General features: G+C 33.4%; 2 protein-coding genes across 6 annotated transcripts; both read left to right on the forward strand.

Moving 5' to 3' along the window:
- Positions 1-9,217: 9,217 nt before the first annotated feature.
- LOC145593054 (heat shock factor protein HSF30-like) lies at positions 9,218-12,353 on the forward strand. 5 transcript variants are annotated; one of them, XR_014102535.1, is made up of 4 exons: positions 9,218-9,801; positions 10,925-11,795; positions 11,897-11,934; positions 12,067-12,353. XR_014102535.1 is itself a non-coding variant. In XM_081649561.1 (4 exons), exons 1-3 carry the CDS (start codon positions 9,484-9,486, stop codon positions 11,926-11,928), a joined length of 1,098 nt encoding a protein of 365 aa, XP_081505687.1. In that variant the 5' UTR covers positions 9,219-9,483; the 3' UTR covers positions 11,929-11,934; positions 12,067-12,351. The 5 variants fall into 5 exon arrangements, 3 of the variants coding, with proteins under 3 accessions (XP_081505687.1, XP_081505686.1, XP_081505688.1); XM_081649561.1 differs by having other exon boundaries at positions 9,219-9,801; positions 10,925-11,672; positions 12,067-12,351; XR_014102534.1 differs by lacking the exon at positions 12,067-12,353 and having other exon boundaries at positions 11,897-12,007.
- Positions 12,354-14,821: 2,468 nt separating this feature from the next.
- LOC145593056 (cytochrome P450 711A1-like) lies at positions 14,822-17,765 on the forward strand. Its single transcript, XM_081649563.1, has 5 exons — positions 14,822-15,123; positions 15,297-15,449; positions 16,347-17,151; positions 17,240-17,335; positions 17,422-17,765. Exons 1-5 carry the CDS (start codon positions 14,858-14,860, stop codon positions 17,752-17,754), a joined length of 1,653 nt encoding a protein of 550 aa, XP_081505689.1. The 5' UTR covers positions 14,822-14,857; the 3' UTR covers positions 17,755-17,765.
- The last annotated feature ends 19 nt before the right edge of the window (positions 17,766-17,784 follow it).

Below are 17,784 nucleotides of genomic sequence, written 5' to 3' on the forward strand. Positions count from 1 at the left end.
CCAACAATAAAAGGTTGTTTGGGTTAGAAATCGAATTCTTGTTGCATGAGTGAAAGACAATGTCATTTGATGATGGCTAGTAAGACTATCATATTTAATTCAAATTAAACCAAAAATGTTCAAAACATATACAATCAATCAGACCATATCGGAGTTTCCCTGTTGAGAATGACATCTACATGTTATAATTTTCTAATCTATCTTAATACGAGTAACGTTTTTGTAAAAAAAAAAAAAAAAGAAAAAAAAATTATATTTACATCATCATTATTATACAAAAGTAACATAAAATTTTAATTACCTTTTTTTCCTACATATATTTTTTTTTATTAGATAAATAGCTTAAAGCTACTATAATAATTTTCCACTTGGCATAGTTATCAGAGACTAATATAATAACGGGCTAATTGGATAGTTAATGTAGAACACTATAACGCTTCTTATAATAATGATCATAGGACATGCAATGCTGCTTTTCCCCAATGTTGTAATATGTCATTTTGGGGTTTGGGAGATAGATTGGGCTGTGAAATCCTTGTAAGAAGGAGCATAGTGCCAATAGTCTTTACATATTTAAAATTAATGAATACAATAATTTTTCACCTCCTTAATACTACGTATAGAAGAAAAGTTTTATTCATGTAGCTTTGTATATCGATTGAAAGACACATCATAAGCATTTTCTCGTAATTCTACGATGTCACACTCTGAATATCAGTTTTTCATACAAATACAAAAATTAATTTTCAATTGTTAATAATTAACACCCTTTCACCACATTACCATTTACCACCATACCAATTCAATCATGTTCTTTTCCTCACCCTTTAAAAAGTCTCACCTATGCCCCTTATGAACAGTGCTCGAGCATGGGAATCACATGTGTGAGAGCATGTGCACTTCACATGCATCAACCCCCCCCCCCCTTTTTTTTTAATAATTTTCAAGAAAAACACATGTCTTCTTCTACTTCTGCCCTCTTCTTTCTTTCTTTGATGATTCATGCAACCTTGCTTTTTACCTTGAAATAGGCACTTTGTTTGTTTTTCTCTTTTCTTTTCTTACTGATGGATGATGCTGACAAATAAGGTTTGCATTGCTAACAAATGAATCTTCACATCATTTCCAACAACCCCAATGGTCCGATCCAAAAATTCAAGAGTAGAGCCACATCTGAAGAGCCAACATTGATCGGTTGCTTGCCATTACCAGAAAATGTCGTAGCGGCGGAAGGAGAGAGCAAGTTCAGATCAGAAGTGGCAATTTTTTGCCGAATCTTTCACGGCGGAAGTCCAATGATCGCTGGAGAATTAATGTTTCAAGTGACTTAAAATTTAGGGTTTTTGGATTTTACAAATTTGGGTCAAATTTGAATCTAGGAATTCAACTGAATTGGGTTTGATATGATCAGCTTTGAACTTTAATATTTTTTATTACGTGATTTTAATTATTTTTCCTGTTGTTTCTTCAATTTTTTGCTTTTGTCTTTAATTTATCTGTTGCCTTATTGGTAAATACATGATTATTGTAAAAGGGTGGATTCGTAACCCTTCTTTCTCTCTCTTATTTTGTTGATGTTGCTCTTTAATTCTTCATTTAATTTGGTTGCAATTTGATTTTGTTTTTGAAATTTGGGATTAGGATCTTGGGAGCTTACAAATTGGGGTTCAAATTCGAATTTGGGAATTGAATTGAATTGGGTTTGATTGATTAGTTTTTGGATTTAAATATTGAAATTTGCTATTTGGTTTGGTTGGTTGAGTGCTTAAGCTTGTGTTGTTCTATGTAATTTGGAAAGGGAATCTTGGGGTTTGCAGGAAATGGTTGTAAGATTCATAGATTACAAGGATAAGTTCCATGCTAATAGTGTCTATCTTTGCCTTTAAACAAGTACTAGAGGTGATTTGGAAACCCGGTTGCAGCACCTCATAAAAGCACATTCAATTCTTTTTCTCATAGGAGTCATTCTTGTAGCAAAGATATTCATTCAAAAACAATATATTTTTACTCATAGTAGCAATTTTTATTCAATGCTCTACAAATCATCTTCACAAGTGTAAAAGATCTCTATTCATGACCAGTGCACTTTATAATTTCACTCACTAAGAGTACAGTTAGTTGTGATAAATGCTCATGGTGATTAGGCTTGGATTGTTTACAATGTTTATATGCACATCCAAATATTAAAGGCGGGGACTCAGAGCTTATGCAATCTGCTGGTTGTGTGATTGCTTGAATTTGGATGTAGGTGTGTGAATTGTATATGTTTATTAGCAATAAATTCTTTTGTCTTATGGAACTCTTGTGGCAGCTATGCACCCTGCTCACGAGATCACTCCATCTTGATCTCCTTATCCTTCAACCACTAACATAGTCCCTTTCTATGGATGCTCGCTATATTATCCTGTTTTTTTCCCTCCAATTTCACCCTTTTTTTTTTATTTTTTTTGTGTGTGTTGCATTTCTCTATACTCATCTCCTCATACTATACAGAATCACTATAATGCTTGATTCTTACAATGAAATCTTGTAATGTTTTGTCTACCCATTTACAGAATGATAAGAGGTTCACTTTCGGCAGGTTCACTCACTTGCATTGTTTGGATCTCTTGCTTTTGTGAATAAAGGCATTAAGGCCTATATTATAGCTTTGTGCAAAGTTTGTAATCATAAAATTTCTTCAAATGAATTATCATATAATACATCTTTTATACTTTTTCTATATGAATGTTCAATCTCTTATACATCAATTTAGAAAGCTTTCTTCCTGAGGTATTTTGTCTTTGTTAAAGATATGAATTATATACATAAATTACTTTCATTATTATATCAATGAGATGTGCGACTGCAATGGAACTGTATGTATAAGTGTTACATGCAACAACTTAACGCAAAGCTTCACAATCTTGGGTTATTCACAAACTAATATTTGTAGTAAATCTGTGCACTGTGGGTGCTCTGGAAAGGTTTTTAAAGTTGTTTCGAAATGGGGGGTGTTGCTTGTGATGGGAAATTCGGGCTCGAAATAAAGCAAGAAGAGCCTACAAGAGTTCCACCAGCGGAGAAAACAGAAAAAAGGGCATTACTTCTTATGCAACTTAGACCAAAACATTGTTGTTGTAAAGAGGACAATTTACTTGTAGAAGTCACTAGAGAAAGGAAATGCAGATGCTGCAAATTTTTTTAGTGAATCATTGTCTAAGGTTCTTGTTAATTTCTACCCTCTTGCGTTAATTATCTGAGGGTAAATTGATCGTTGATTGTGCCAGGGATGGACCATTGTTTGTCGAGGCAGAGGCGAATTGTTGTGTTAGAGCTGGTGGGAATAGCTGGTGCTGATCCCACGTTGCTAAAGAACCTTGTTTATGATGTTCCTTGTGCTTTTCAAGTATCTTTTTTTTTTCTATTTCTGAAGTTCAAAAATAATATGTACTTATCAATTAAATAATTTGGTGATGTTTACCGAAAATGGTTAGGAAATTAATTTATATTTGAGATGTTTAAACTGTTATGATATGTGATGTCATTTTTCTCTACCAAAATATGTTCATGGTCATTTGCTCTTGACAGTTTTTGTGTATATGTGTACATCTTGAGAAAGATGAAAAAGTAGTTAATTTTCATGTATATAGATTATAAGATACCTGATTAACTATTATAGATACTTCTAGGCTATATAGTTGTTGAAAGTCAAAAATTGCTCTCTCAGAATATTATTAACTAGTTGATATTTCAGAAACAAGTGGACTTTGCTATTAAAGGGGAATTTTAAAAGGGTTTCTATAATGATTCTTTCTCATTATTATTCGGAAACCTTTGGTTTGCAATTGTGATATGTTAATATATGTTTATTCCATATCTTGCACTGTAAGTAGGTGTTGTCTTTGAACTAGATTCACTTTGTTTTTCAATTATAATCTGATGCTTTAGTTTTTAAGATGGTGTTGTTGTTGTTCTCTTAATGGTTGTTTAACTTCAAATTTTACCTTCTTGTGCAAGGTGGAGGTTGGTGTAATAATGCTTGAACATGTGTCTACAGGAAAACAACTCGACGACTCAACATGGGTCATCTAAATATATGAAAAAGTAATTAGAATTTATAGGATTATTAAGCAATAAGGCAGTTTCAGGTCTTGTTCAATTATATACTTGTGCTAAACTTCCCTTTCATGTGAAAATTTCGTTGAATTATATTTTATTTTGAGATTGGCTTTGGCAGGATGGTGTTGTAAGTGTGATCATGTACCTAACAATATAAAGAGGAATGTATGTGGATTATTAGAGTTCTCAATTAAGATTTTGATTATACCTAAGATCTTGTCTTACCTCATCAAGCAAAGTATTTGAGAAAACTTAATTATGAGTTAATTTAAGAATGAGAGTAAATATAATATATAATTTTTTGAATTTATGATTTAATTACAATACTAATTGAGATTGTTTTATGATCAATTGGGTCACACACCAAATATAATTATAAATGCAAAGAATGACTCGGTTAGTTAACATAATTGGGCACGAGCTTGGTTTATTTTTAAAATTTGTGGTGTTCATGTTAGTTTATTTTTGACATTTTTTTAAGATGTAAAGGCATGTTCACATTTACTGAGTTGAACTGAACTGAACTGATTGGAGCTGAATTGAACTAAACTGAACTGATTGGAGCTGAACTGAATATTTTATGAGAGAAGGAAATTAGGAGCTGAACTGAATTGAAATTAAGTTGAAGTGAACGGGCTCTAAGTTTTGGATATCATGGGGATTAGGCTGAAATTTTGGGGTTTGTGTGGTAATTTGATTTATTAAATCCTACTTCCTCTGTTTTTTTAGTTGACCTCTTTATATCATCACGTTTGCCAACACATGTTTTTAACGATTAATATCTCTAATTATCAACATTGTAAAATTATAAAAAGTGGATATTAATAAAATATACATTGAAACGATTCAAATAAGATCCCACATGAATATATTTTATCGTATCTATAAACCACAACAGCGAATCAAAGCGTGTTGTGTGAATAGTGTAAAATTTAAACCGTGTCAACTAAAAAAAACGGAGGAAGTATTAAAATAGCTACATGTAGTCATATATACTTTAAATTTAAATCAGAGTTAAACGTCCAAACAAAAAAAATCAACAAATTTTATAAAATTGGGACACACTTTTGCAATATCGCGTGTGATCCAAACGAATATACACTAATCCAAACATAATTACACCATCAATTTTTTTTGAAAAGGTTTATCAAACTGCTCCGCGCGTGTCACCCTAGTTATGAGAAAAGAGTCCGAGAACATATATCGAAATCATTTCCCAAAAAATTTATACTATACCAAACTTCTTCAAAATGATGTTATTGGAGTAATTCATATCAAACGTTTAAGAAGTATACTTCCTCCGTCCCTAAAAGAACGGCCTTTTTGGCCAAATTTTAGTCCCAAAATGTTTATTCCATTTGCATTTAAATACCCTTCAATTAACAATAATATTTGTGCAAAATTAGATTTTCAATGTAAATTTTGCTTTTTTTTTATATACTTTTATTACTCTCTCTCTACTTTTTTGCAAATCCCGTGTAAATTTTCCTTTTCAAGTTACTTTTATTAGCTTTTTCATACACTTTTGTACTTTCAACTTAAGTTTCTTAATACCCGTGAAAACTATCCAAATAGGTCATTCTTTTAGGGACGGAGGGAGTATCTATTTTTATATTATTAAAAGGGATGCATGTAGCAAACAATTAAAAAAGTCATAATAACTACCCAACTTCCAAATTGATCATAGGCAATTGATTAGTCCAACTACATCATCCATAACCAAATTTAAGATAATATATTAAGAATTATGAATTTGTAGCTAGCTAGGTTAGTTTTTTTTTTATTAGATAATTAAGTTGACAAATTAGTGATTGAGTGGTTGTTTTGAGTATGAATTGAAAAATGATGAGGTCATATATGAAACGATGATGTATGCAACTTCAACTTGACATCTTTCGTGAGTTTATTGCATTGTGTTTAGTTAATTAAGAAGAAAGGGCAATCAAAATCATAATCTTTTCTAGCTATTTATTTCCTTTTTATTGTTCTTTATTATGTTGATGCTTTTGCATATTCAACGTTGTATGCTTTTAGTTCTTTTCAATTTCGTCATCATATGCGCCTAATTAATTCTTTTTTCCTTTGTCATTTATATTCAGTTTAGGTACAATTACTTGAATAAAATACAATTCTAATAATACACAATACATTGAATTATGTAGGTTTGTATATATTGCTGAGAGTAGTGCGTTTTGTGTTAAACATCACTTATTAAGTCATGATCCATGATTCAATTTAGTTATTCGTCGTATTTGGTGAAAAGCTGAAACTGATTGTGTTAGCTGATTTTGACTTGTTGATTGTATTAATTAATTTGATTAACTTATTTGATTAGCCGATTGAATAAAAGCATTTGGTAAATAGCATGATTGCTTAAAGTTTGAATATGTGAAATGATCAATAAGTTAATTGTGAGGTTAGGTAGTTGTGGTTGGATTTCAATTTAAATGAGGATATAAGTGTAATTTTTTCACCGTAAGATATTGAATAAGCTAATTGAAAAAGGAGCTTTTTAAAAGGAGCTTATTTAGTGGAATAAGCTATTTAGATAAGCTTCCCACCAAACACCTTGAGTTAGCTAATATTGGTCAAAAAAGCTAATTTTGCTCAAATAAGCTAGTTACCAAACATATTGTAATGACCAATGTTGGTAAACTTTTTTCTGAATCTCCCAAACATATGTAGCTTTAAAAAGTTACGAATGGGAGAAATTGTAATGACCAATGAACAAACAACTGCTACTATGTAATACTATACTTATAATGATCATCTAATAGCCATCAAAGAGATGGCTTCATGATCATATATTAGTGTGGAATCATAGAAAGTAAGCAATTAAGCGATGAAATAGATGTAAGACGGAGAAGTGAAATTCGAGTTTAGGAGATAGAGAAATAACTCGGGTGTCGATCTAACTTGTATAAAAATGGATGTCTGACAGATTAGTGAATGTAGTACATGATATCATATGGGGCACTTCTTATTGCTCAACAATGGAGAATGTTTTAACTGTTTGTTATGGCAGCTAAATCCCATCTTTTTTTGACCTGTTTGGAAGTGGCATATATACTTTATTAATTGCCAACTAAATAATGTTACTTGTACTACAACCCCATCAAGAAGACATAAACCTAAATATCTAAGGCACTTTCTACCTTTTTCAACTAAGCATGTCTTTCCTTAACTTGTTCTCAACAAAAGTGCCAACCCAATAATACGTAATACGTGTCTAAGGTGCAGTTATTTTGGACGACCTTTCACTCCAATATGGACGTTTGTGACGTAAGGTGGTAGGTTATGTATCGATATTTTGACTTTTGTATTTAATCAATATATTTATGCAAAACAAAAAGTTATACACTTATATTACCTCTGTTTTAAATTATTTACAATGATGTGATATTTTATATGAAATATTTATCAAAATCTAAATAAAATTTGTTCGTGAGTGATAATAGAAAGAGAAAAAATAACTAAAATTGTATGTAATGAGAAAATAAATACAAAGAAATGATAATTAAACAAAGGAAAGAAAATTATTTATTGCAAATAAATTATAACGGAGTTATGTATTTATTGGATTAGCCACAATTACAATAATGTATATTTCTAAATTATCATTTTTTAAATTAAACTTTATGCATTGATTATAAAAAAGTTATGGTTTAATTTTTTTTTTTAATACTTCCTATGAACCATCAATTTTAAGTTATTTATTTGTTTCAAACCTACTTTAAAATTATACTACTTTCACCAATTTTTTTGGTTAAATTTATGCATCGGGAACAAATTTAGGGCCTGTTCCGATTTACTGAATTGAGCTGAACTGAACTGATTGGAGTTGAACTGAATAGAGCTAAAATAAATTGTTTATGAGAGAAGGAAATTGAAAACTGAATTGAACTAATTGAAACTGGACTAAGTACTAAACTGAACTGAATCGAAGAGAACAAGTATTTGGCCAATAATAGTGGTTCATACTTCAGAAAATGAGCTGAGTTAGGAGCCAAATTGTTTTCGGGCGAATGAACTATCTGGGCCTTGCCCCAATTAATGTTAGGAGCATGATCTTATCAGATGGGTTCAGTCTAGGAGCTGATCCATCCTAAGTTGCCTAATACTGTACTTCTAGTGATCTTAAAAGGCCTGAATCCAGTAAATTATGGGCCTCCAAGGCCCAACATATGCAAAGAAAGAAATGTGGTATTCCGCTCTTAAACGTTGGGAATTTTTACGCCATTACTTGACACATGAATTGCAAATTTGCAATTGCAGGTTTGACACGGCAGTAGTACTCATCACTTCATAAGTAGATAATAAAATTTGAATAATTGTGCCTTACATTGAGACACATAAAAATTTCCTCAATGTTTCCATTAGAAGGGACAGTTAGTTATCAACTCATTTTCCCACCAATTACAACCCATAATCACTATGTTGCCTACAATTTTTTTTTTTTTTGGAGAGGTGATTTCAAAATAAAGAAAGGCCTGCAACACTTGCAATCAAACCTTACCAGATCTAAAAGCTCAATATGTTCCTGGATGAATGTGGATATCTTTTTTTTTTTTTTTGACGAAGTTTAATTAGAGCTAATCAAACTAGCTTGACACTGCCCGAAAAGCCCGACCTGGCTCGAGCATATGGGTTGATTCTACCCGGCCCGAACCCATCCTTTGATCACCTCTAATATTAACAGTTATATATTTTTAATTAATATTAAATTATACTTCATATGAATTTAAATTCAAATTAGTGCATTAACATGTACACTAAGTTTGATTGTATTAGTTACTCCGTAATTAGGAACGAAGGGAATAAAAATTGTGTGTAAATAATACGGAGTATTACTGATATCACCTACCAAACGGGTCTTTTTACTGTCAATTTCAAAGGTCTTAAAAAAAGGAGTGGGGGCAAACCGGACAATGATCCAACGGTTTAAAATAATGCCTGAACCCAGTTGTCAACTTCTCATAAATTTCAGAACTTTCCAGAACTTCACAAAGATATAATAAAAAAATCAAAATCTAACCCCACTACTTTACACTTGGCTATATCTCCATAATTATCTTTTAATTTTGTCAAAATTTCCCAAAAAAAAAAAACAATAATTTCAAAAAACAGTGAATAAGAAAGTTCCAAGAGAAGTAGAGAAATTCTTAGATCCTTCATAATTCCCCTGTTTTCTTTCTCTCTCCTCAATCTAGAACCTTCTTCAACCCCACATCCCATCTTTCTCCCGCCATTAAATTATCTTCCAACTATCAAACTACAATTAAACCCCAAAACCCAGAATTAATCCATCTTCAATTAAGATTAGAACCCCTTAATTTTCCCCAATTTTCAGAATTAGGGATTGCTCTGTTTTTCAGCTAGAAAATGGAAAATGTGATTGTTAAGGAAGAGGAAGTAACTATCCCCTATAACGCGGGTACAGGATCATCAATTTCATCGTCTTCATCAGTATCAAGCTTCTCTGCTAGACCCATGGAAGGGCTCCATGAAATGGGCCCACCTCCATTTTTGATCAAGACTTTTGATATGGTGGAAGACCCTTCAACGGATACTATTGTTTCTTGGAGTAAAGCTCGTAATAGCTTCATTGTTTGGGATTCTATCAAGTTTTCTACTTTGCTTTTGCCTAAGTTTTTCAAGCATAACAATTTTTCCAGCTTTATTCGTCAGCTGAATACTTATGTAAGATTTTCTTTGTTTTTTGGGGTTTTGTTTGTTTGCATACTAAGTGTTTGTTGAAATGTTTGTTTGATTTTTTGATTTAGGGTTTGTGTAATTGATTTGGGTATCATCAGTATCATGTATTTGTTGAAATGCTTGTGTGACATTCTGTGTTACTTGATCTGGGTTTTATTTAATATTTGGATGACACTTTTGTTGTTTGATTTAGGGTTTGGGTGATTGATTTGGGTATCATTTGTTTGTTGAAATGCTTGTATGAAATTATGTGTTATTCGATTAATATATTTTTTGGCTGAAACATTTGTAATTTGATTCAGGGTTTGGGCATATGATTTGTGGGTGTCATGTGTTTGTTGAAATGTTTATGTGAACTTCTATTAGCTGGGTTTTTGGATGAATGGAACTTGAAAGTTATTTTATTTTTTCTTCACATTATGAGGGATTGAGTAATTGATATAGGTACAGTCAGAATTTCAGAATTGCTCATTTTGATGAGTATATTGTGAGAAATGCGACATTCTCAACATGATTAATGCTTATTTTGCTGATACATGTAGGGTTGAAGTGTTGCGTGCTACCTGTTTGTTAGTAATATGCTTCAGAGTTGACCATTACAAAGGAGATATTTTCTGAGATTCTGTGGCTGAGTTGGTTTTTGCTGCCAAAAAAGCCTTTCAACTTTGATAATTACCCTTGATTTATCTTTAATATTTGCTTTCATGTGACTGCAAATTTAGCTCCTTGATCGGTTTCAAGTTGTTACTATTGGTTTTGATCATTCTTCTAGGATATGAAGGTCTGATGGAATCATTGCACTGAAGATTGCTTGGAACTTCTCTGGTGTCATTGTTGGTGTGATATATTCAAGATGATTAAAAGTTGAGACTTCTCTGATGTCATTGCTGGTGTGATATGGTCGAGCCAAGGAAGTCTATGTTAATATTCGAGATTGATCAATCTCACACACATGGATGGCTAGTGGTTTAGTGATCATGTCTGTGAGACTGATGAATTGCGGATATCATCATACACTTTCTCAATCGAGATAGCTGCCTTAAGCCCTTAAATAATGTTTATCTTTAAAGTCCAGTAGCTTACCAGTTGTTAATTTCAAATATTTCAGGGTTTCAGAAAGGTTGATCCTGATCGCTGGGAATTTGCAAATGAAGGTTTTCTAGGAGGGCAAAAGCATTTGTTAAGGAACATCAAGAGGAGGAGAAATGTTGGACAAAATATTCAACACCAAGGAGGAGCTTGTGTTGAGATAGGTCACTATGGGTTGGATGGTGAGATGGAACGACTAAGGAGAGATCGTAATGTGTTGATGGCTGAAATTGTGAAACTACGACAGCAGCAGCAAGTCTCTAGGGAGCAAATCCGCACTATGGAGTCTCGACTTCAGTCTACTGAGAGAAAGCAGCAACAGATGATGACATTTTTAGCCAAAGCCCTTACAAACCCAGCTTTTGTACAGAACTTGATGCAACATAATGAGCAGGGTAGAGTGTTTGAAGGCATTGAGATTGGAAGGAAAAGGAGGTTAACAGCTAGTCCAAGCGCAGAGAGCTTGCAAGAAGAAGTGCTATCAGCTGCAGTCGAAGCTACTGAAGGGTTGGCATCTGTTGAATCAGAAATCCAGACTTTGTTCTCAGCTGCATTGGATGATGAGTCAAGCAGTGATGTTAAGGAGCCAATATTGGAACCTGATCCAATTCCCTCATCAGTTGGTGCAAATTTGGGAAATGTTGGTGAGATTAGCTGGGAAGAGCTACTGAGTGAGGACTTGTTAGGCGAGGGGGAAGGTTATGTTGGCGATGAACAAGAGGTGGATGTACCAGTAGAGGACCTGGTGCCAGATCCTTCAAATTGGGGTGAGGATCTACAAGACTTAATTGATCAAATGGGTTTTTTAAGATCAAAACCTGAGTGATTTTCTTTGATTGTATTGTAATGGCTCCTTGCCTCGATTGCTTTACTTCTGCCCCTTGTGGTTGGTATGTTATCGCAGGATAAGCTTGTTTCTGTATGTTGGTTTGTTAAATGTATTAGTTTACTAGATATTCATTTCTTATGATATGTTTGATTTGTAATGCAGAAAGGTGGCAGGAGGATGCAAAGGGGCTGTAATTGACGGTTGAGAGTTTGTTTCTTGTATTCTTTAGGATTGTCTTGCTAATCAAGTAAGACATTTGTGATTTATTTTGCAGTAATATAATTCACTGTTTTTTTTTTTTTTTTTTTTTTTTTTTTTTTTTTTTTTTGCAGGGCAATCTTATGATAAAGGGTAGCGTGATTTGAGAAGAATTGATTTCGATCAAGAAACTGAGTTTATAATGATTATCTGTTGGAACTAGTCAACTAGGAGATTAATATATCTTTTGCTGATAAATCTGTATTGGGTTTACATATATGGTGCAAGTACTGTCATTTTTGTTACAATGTAAAAACACTATAATAGTTGTAAAAGTTGCCTATTTTTAGACATGTACTCTGTAATTAATTTTTGGATTCAGTTGTAAACCAATACTGTATCGCAGCTGTCATTTAACTTAATCTAACTTTTCTAATGTAAGGATTGCCTGGTTTTCTTTACTTTTTCCTTCCTAGTTTTGGGTTTCTAGGAACTCAAGAGTAGCAGTCACAATGGATTTAGGGACTGAAATTATGTAAATATAAGCCTTTCATTTGGGAATGTAAATATCTGATACTCGTAGTCCACATAATATACATGACCATCTGGGAGCAGATTCACTGAAGATAAAAGAGATGTTCGTAACATAGAATTTTCCTAGGTATTTCTAGCTGCATCTGTGGATTCTTGTAACTGAAGGCAACCAAGCTCAGTTTTGAACACCTCAATCACAACTGTATTCACCGCAGCAAGGTCTGTACTGAATTAACAACAGGAGAGGCAAAGCCAATTTCTGCAGTCTTAATATAACGATAATAGCAGACAAGCTGCAACTAACTATAAAATCCAGAAACGATAGCTGTAGCATGGACTAACAAGAGTTAAGAACAACATTTATCTCACAGAATCAAGTCGATCATCTTATACTCGCCTCTCTAAAGACAGCTTCCTTGTACAATGTTTCACTAGTTTTGCATTTCTTACTCGTAATAAACATCTTTCCTTCCTCTGCAACTAAATACAGTAGATGACATTATCTTCGAAGAACATCAGATAGATTTTGCTTTTGTCAGAGCTCCAAGCAGTTCAGATAGCTCTGTATCTCTTTGTCCAAAAATCCCAACCAGTTGCATATTACTATAACTCTAAGCCTGGTGTAAGCCATTAATTTAACGCTTTCTGCTAGGGCTCAGCTGAATACTGTCATGCTGAACAAATAAGCAGCAAAGAATATCATCGGAACATTCCATCACGTCAATCAATCTGTAGCCGGGATTCTGTTCTGAGTCACAAGCCATAAACTACACAAGCTCTTCGGATTTGCCTGATCATTACAAATCAATCTTTTCCTCTTAAGGTTATCATGTCTGCAACTCAATTAACAACCATACAACCAAGAAACAGTATCTGAAACTTTCAAAGAACTCAAAATTTTGCCTCTTATAATGTCATAAGCATCAACTCACTTAACTCATAACTAGTCTTTCTTAAAAGTATGGGATAAGAGCAACTTAGTAACTTCTCTTTTTAATTTGGGCATATTTTGATTCAAGCATCTGGAAATCTTCTACACAAGCTAACATCACCTTGTCTTCAACATCTTTCAAAATTTCTTGGTCATAAGATAAATTTGATTTTAATGAGATGCAAATCAGGCAATTTTCTTGCTTAAGAAATTACAAGTCCTAATATAAACATCCTTCAAGTACTTTCTTGGTGAATATGTTCATTTTTTTTTAAGACGGAAATAAATTACAATGCTTTTTCTCTTTTCATTTCTCCTCCCCTCTTCACCCTCCCTTCTTTTCCCTTAAAATTTTCCTATACAACCAAACAATATAAATTTTACTATAGAGTTGTAAAGCTAATTAAAGCTTGTATGAGTGTTTTCATCATGAAAGAAATAATGATGTGTCTAACAGAAATCACATACGCATAATGTGTGCATATGCCATTGATATTCTAATCATATTCCTCTAAAATTAAATACTTTGACTAAAGATATGCTTTTAAATCCATCCAATCCTAGTGCGTCTAGTGACCCTGGTCTGCCCCTTCTTTTGCCAACATATTGGTCATGTTATTGGCCTCTCACCACTAACTAATGAAGGTAACATCCTCTCTCGATTTTCTTTAGATGTGGCCATGACCTATAAGTATCAATCTTCTATTATATACTCGGATATATATAAGCGTCTGAAAAATATATAGAGTTTATATAATATGAATACAATAAACATAAATCTATAGCGAATACGCTATGGGAGTAGTCTCCACACCCGACCTTAAATAATAAGTTTCGTCAACAAGCAGTTTTATAGATAAAGTCCACGACTTTCACATAATATATATATATGTGTGTGTACATATATATATATATATATACATATATATATATATATATATATATATATATATATATATATACTTTACACGTGGATTTGATAATGTGTACCACTTTACTACAAGTATGGCAGTATGTCATTGCATCATCTAAGTAACCTCCACATCCAATTATAAATAAAACTTTTTAGTGGGGATTTTTTTTTATATAAACTAGCTCGTTCGTTATGAAGTGTTTCTTTTCAAATGTAACAAATACTAGGTTATGTCACCTTGAATATTTTCAATCAATTACATAAACATACCTTATTGGACTCCTCTTAGAAATCCATCGATTCTCACCTTTAATTTCCTCTAAATAAACAGCATCAAACGAAAACATGACACTACCTATACACCACTAAGTAGTGTCAAAACTACAATGATTATTATAACCGATACCGACAAACATAGAAAATATATGTTACACATTTAATCAATGTCTTTAAATAGAAAGTCTTACCACTTTATTTGTGTGCTTATGCTTCTTTACTACCACCATTTCTTCTCTTCACTAAACCTTCACTAATATTACTAATCACTATGTATCAAGCTCTAAGTAAGCTGTTATTAGTAGTTGATTTAGGGGTGTCCTCCATTTTAAGGGCACCCATGTTAATGCCCTTAAGTTTAGTGACAATATTAGTAGGAAGTGTGTTAGTGATTTACTATTTGTATGCACCATATTGGAAGGTTAGAAGGGTGCCTGGTCCTCCACCTTACCCTTTGGTAGGTCATCTTCCTTTGATGGCTAAGTATGGTCCAGACGTTTTCGCCGCCTTAGCTAAGCTTTATGGCCCTATTTACAGGTTTGGTTTGCTTCTTTCTCTTCTTTAGCTTCTGTTTTGGTTATATGATGGCATGTTAACTATATGTATGAAATTCCTGTCAAAAAAAAAAAAAAAAAAACTATATGTATGAAATTGTTTTTGATCTGAAAATATTTATTAGTGCCTAAATTTGAATAGTGATGAAAATGTAGATTTCATTTGGGAAGACAACCACTAGTAATTATAGCAGATGCAGAGTTATGCAGAGAAGTTGGAATAAGGAAGTTCAAATATATTCCTAACAGAAGCATTCCTTCACCTATTTCTGCTTCACCCCTTCACCAAAAGGGCCTATTCTTCACCAGGTAATGTTTATACTCTCAAGTCTAGAGCTTGGCATTTTTTTTCGGTGTTTAGAGAGCCACAAGGGATGGGCGAGAATAATCGATCCCAGGATCGACTGGAATTGGGAAGAAAGCTCTAACCACTTGAGTTATCCCTCACTCTCTTAAACTTTGGCATTTAATTTTATTAAATTTTGGCCAAATTTGTTGTCATTTAAATTCAATTAGTTAGTGGCCAAATACAAATCCCTAAGGTAATAAGGTTCATTTAAGGGACATAGGGATGTGTCTTCTCAAGGCATGATTAGCGCAACATGGTGCATGGATTTTTGGCCCAACCTATGCCCATATGAAGTTGTTACATTTTCCCTAAACAAAAAAGTAGTTACATTTTGAAATGGTATACTTCTTACCCGTTACAAATTAATGTATATTTTCAAATTTAATAAAATAAATAAAAATTTTCATTATGAATTCCTTTATTCAACATTAATGATAAAACTCTTAGCATAAGAAAAATATATTGGCAAAAAAATGTCTTTGAGAAAGTTAATACGTGTACTTTTAGAATGATTTTGGTTTTCGAATTTGTATACAAAAAACTAGATACCATATCAATGATACATCTTTAGACTTTTACATTGTTCTACTAATGATAGTGTCATTTTCGAAATCTTTTAATCCACAATAACTTCATGCATTGAAATAGAGTAGGTATTATTCCAATTACTTTTTTGGGTAATGTTACAAAAATGGCAATATGGTACATTTCTCTTTGTCTTTTTACTCTCCAAGAGACCAAAAATACTTGCTCTTTGTAGGAATGTCCCTTTAAAGTGTCACCTATTATATGATTTATATTTACTTTGCAACTTTTAATTTTATAAAGCCAAATTACAAAAATTCCATAATTTTCAGGGATACAAGGTGGTCAACAATGAGGAACACAATAATCTCAATGTACCAACCATCTCATCTAGCCAGTTTACTACCAACCATGCAATCCTCCATAGAATCAGCAACCCAAAACCTCAATTTCCATCCTCTCAAACAAGGCAATGACAACGACAACGACAACGACAACGACAACGAAGACGTACTGTTCTCTAATATTTCCCTCAGGTTAGCCACTGACATTATTGGACAAGCAGCATTTGGCATCAACTTTGGCCTCTCTAAGCCAAACTCAACAAATGATCAACCTAAAAATTCTGAAGTCTCGGATTTCATCAACCAACATATATATTCCACAACCACACTCAAAATGGACCTCTCTGGATCACTTTCGATCATATTAGGCCTGTTAATCCCATTCTTACAGGAGCCATTTAGGCAGGTTCTTAAGAGGATACCGGGAACTATGGACTGGAAAGTCGAAAGGAATAATAAAAATTTGAGTAGCCGGCTTAATGAAATTGTTATGAAGCGAGACAATGAGGAGAAGAGAGATTTGAAGGACTTCTTGTCCCTCATATTAAGTGCTAGGTACTCTAAGAAAGTATCAAGAAATTTGTTCACCTCAGATTATATCAGTGCACTTGCTTATGAGCACCTCTTAGCTGGGTCAGCCACAACCGCCTTTACATTGTCTTCTATTGTGTATCTTGTTTCTGGACACCCTGAAGTGGAGAAGAAGTTGGTTCAAGAGATTAATGGGTTTGGACCGCGTGATCAGGTGCCCTCGGCTCATGATCTTCAGCATAAGTTTCCTTATCTAGATCAGGTAAGTCCTAGGTGGTGTTCTGTTAATACATTTTTAACAGAATTTTATTTTTGTAGGAATGTTTATAATAATAGCATTTTGTTGGCAGGTAATCAAGGAATCCATGAGATTTTACACAGTTTCGCCTTTGATTGCAAGAGAAACGGCTGCACCAGTTGAGATAGGAGGTTATATGCTCCCTAAGGTAAGAATTTTGGAACTGTCATTAATCATTTTGGTACATATTATTTGAGCAAGTAAATAAATTGTTGCAATCATTTGGGGGAGCAGGGGACATGGGTGTGGTTGGCACCCGGTGTGCTAGCCAAGGATCCGAAGAACTTTCCAGAACCAGAGAAGTTTAAGCCAGAAAGATTCGATCAGGATGGCAAAGAGGAGAAGAATAGGCATCCATATGCTCACATACCCTTTGGAATCGGTCCAAGGGCTTGCATTGGGCAGAAATTCGCTATGCAAGAAATAAAGCTCTCGATCATCCACCTATACCGCCATTATGTATTTCAACACTCCCCCAAGATGGAGACACCTATAGAGCTGGACTATGGCATCATTCTAAACTACAAGCATGGAGTCAAGCTTCGAGTGATCAAACGAAAAGTGTAAGCTACTAGAACCATATTCGAAGGTTGATCA

The sequence above is a fragment of the Chenopodium album genome, chromosome 18, assembly GCF_948465745.1.
Source record: "Chenopodium album chromosome 18, dcCheAlbu1.1, whole genome shotgun sequence".
Taxonomy (NCBI): Eukaryota; Viridiplantae; Streptophyta; class Magnoliopsida; order Caryophyllales; family Amaranthaceae; genus Chenopodium; species Chenopodium album.

Bases quoted from the DNA above. Each gene is read 5' to 3' on its own strand.
- LOC145593054 (XM_081649561.1), top strand. From the start codon at position 9,484: ATGGAAAATGTGATTGTTAAGGAAGAGGAAGTAACTATCCCCTATAAC. The intron at 9,802-10,924 runs GTAAGATTTTCT...CAAATATTTCAG, and splicing joins TTCGTCAGCTGAATACTTAT to GGTTTCAGAAAGGTTGATCC. The intron at 11,673-11,896 runs GTGAGGATCTAC...TTTGTAATGCAG, and splicing joins GCCAGATCCTTCAAATTGGG to AAAGGTGGCAGGAGGATGCA.
- LOC145593056 (XM_081649563.1), top strand. From the start codon at position 14,858: ATGTATCAAGCTCTAAGTAAGCTGTTATTAGTAGTTGATTTAGGGGTG. The intron at 15,124-15,296 runs GTTTGGTTTGCT...ATGAAAATGTAG, and splicing joins CTTTATGGCCCTATTTACAG to ATTTCATTTGGGAAGACAAC. The intron at 17,152-17,239 runs GTAAGTCCTAGG...TTTTGTTGGCAG, and splicing joins AGTTTCCTTATCTAGATCAG to GTAATCAAGGAATCCATGAG.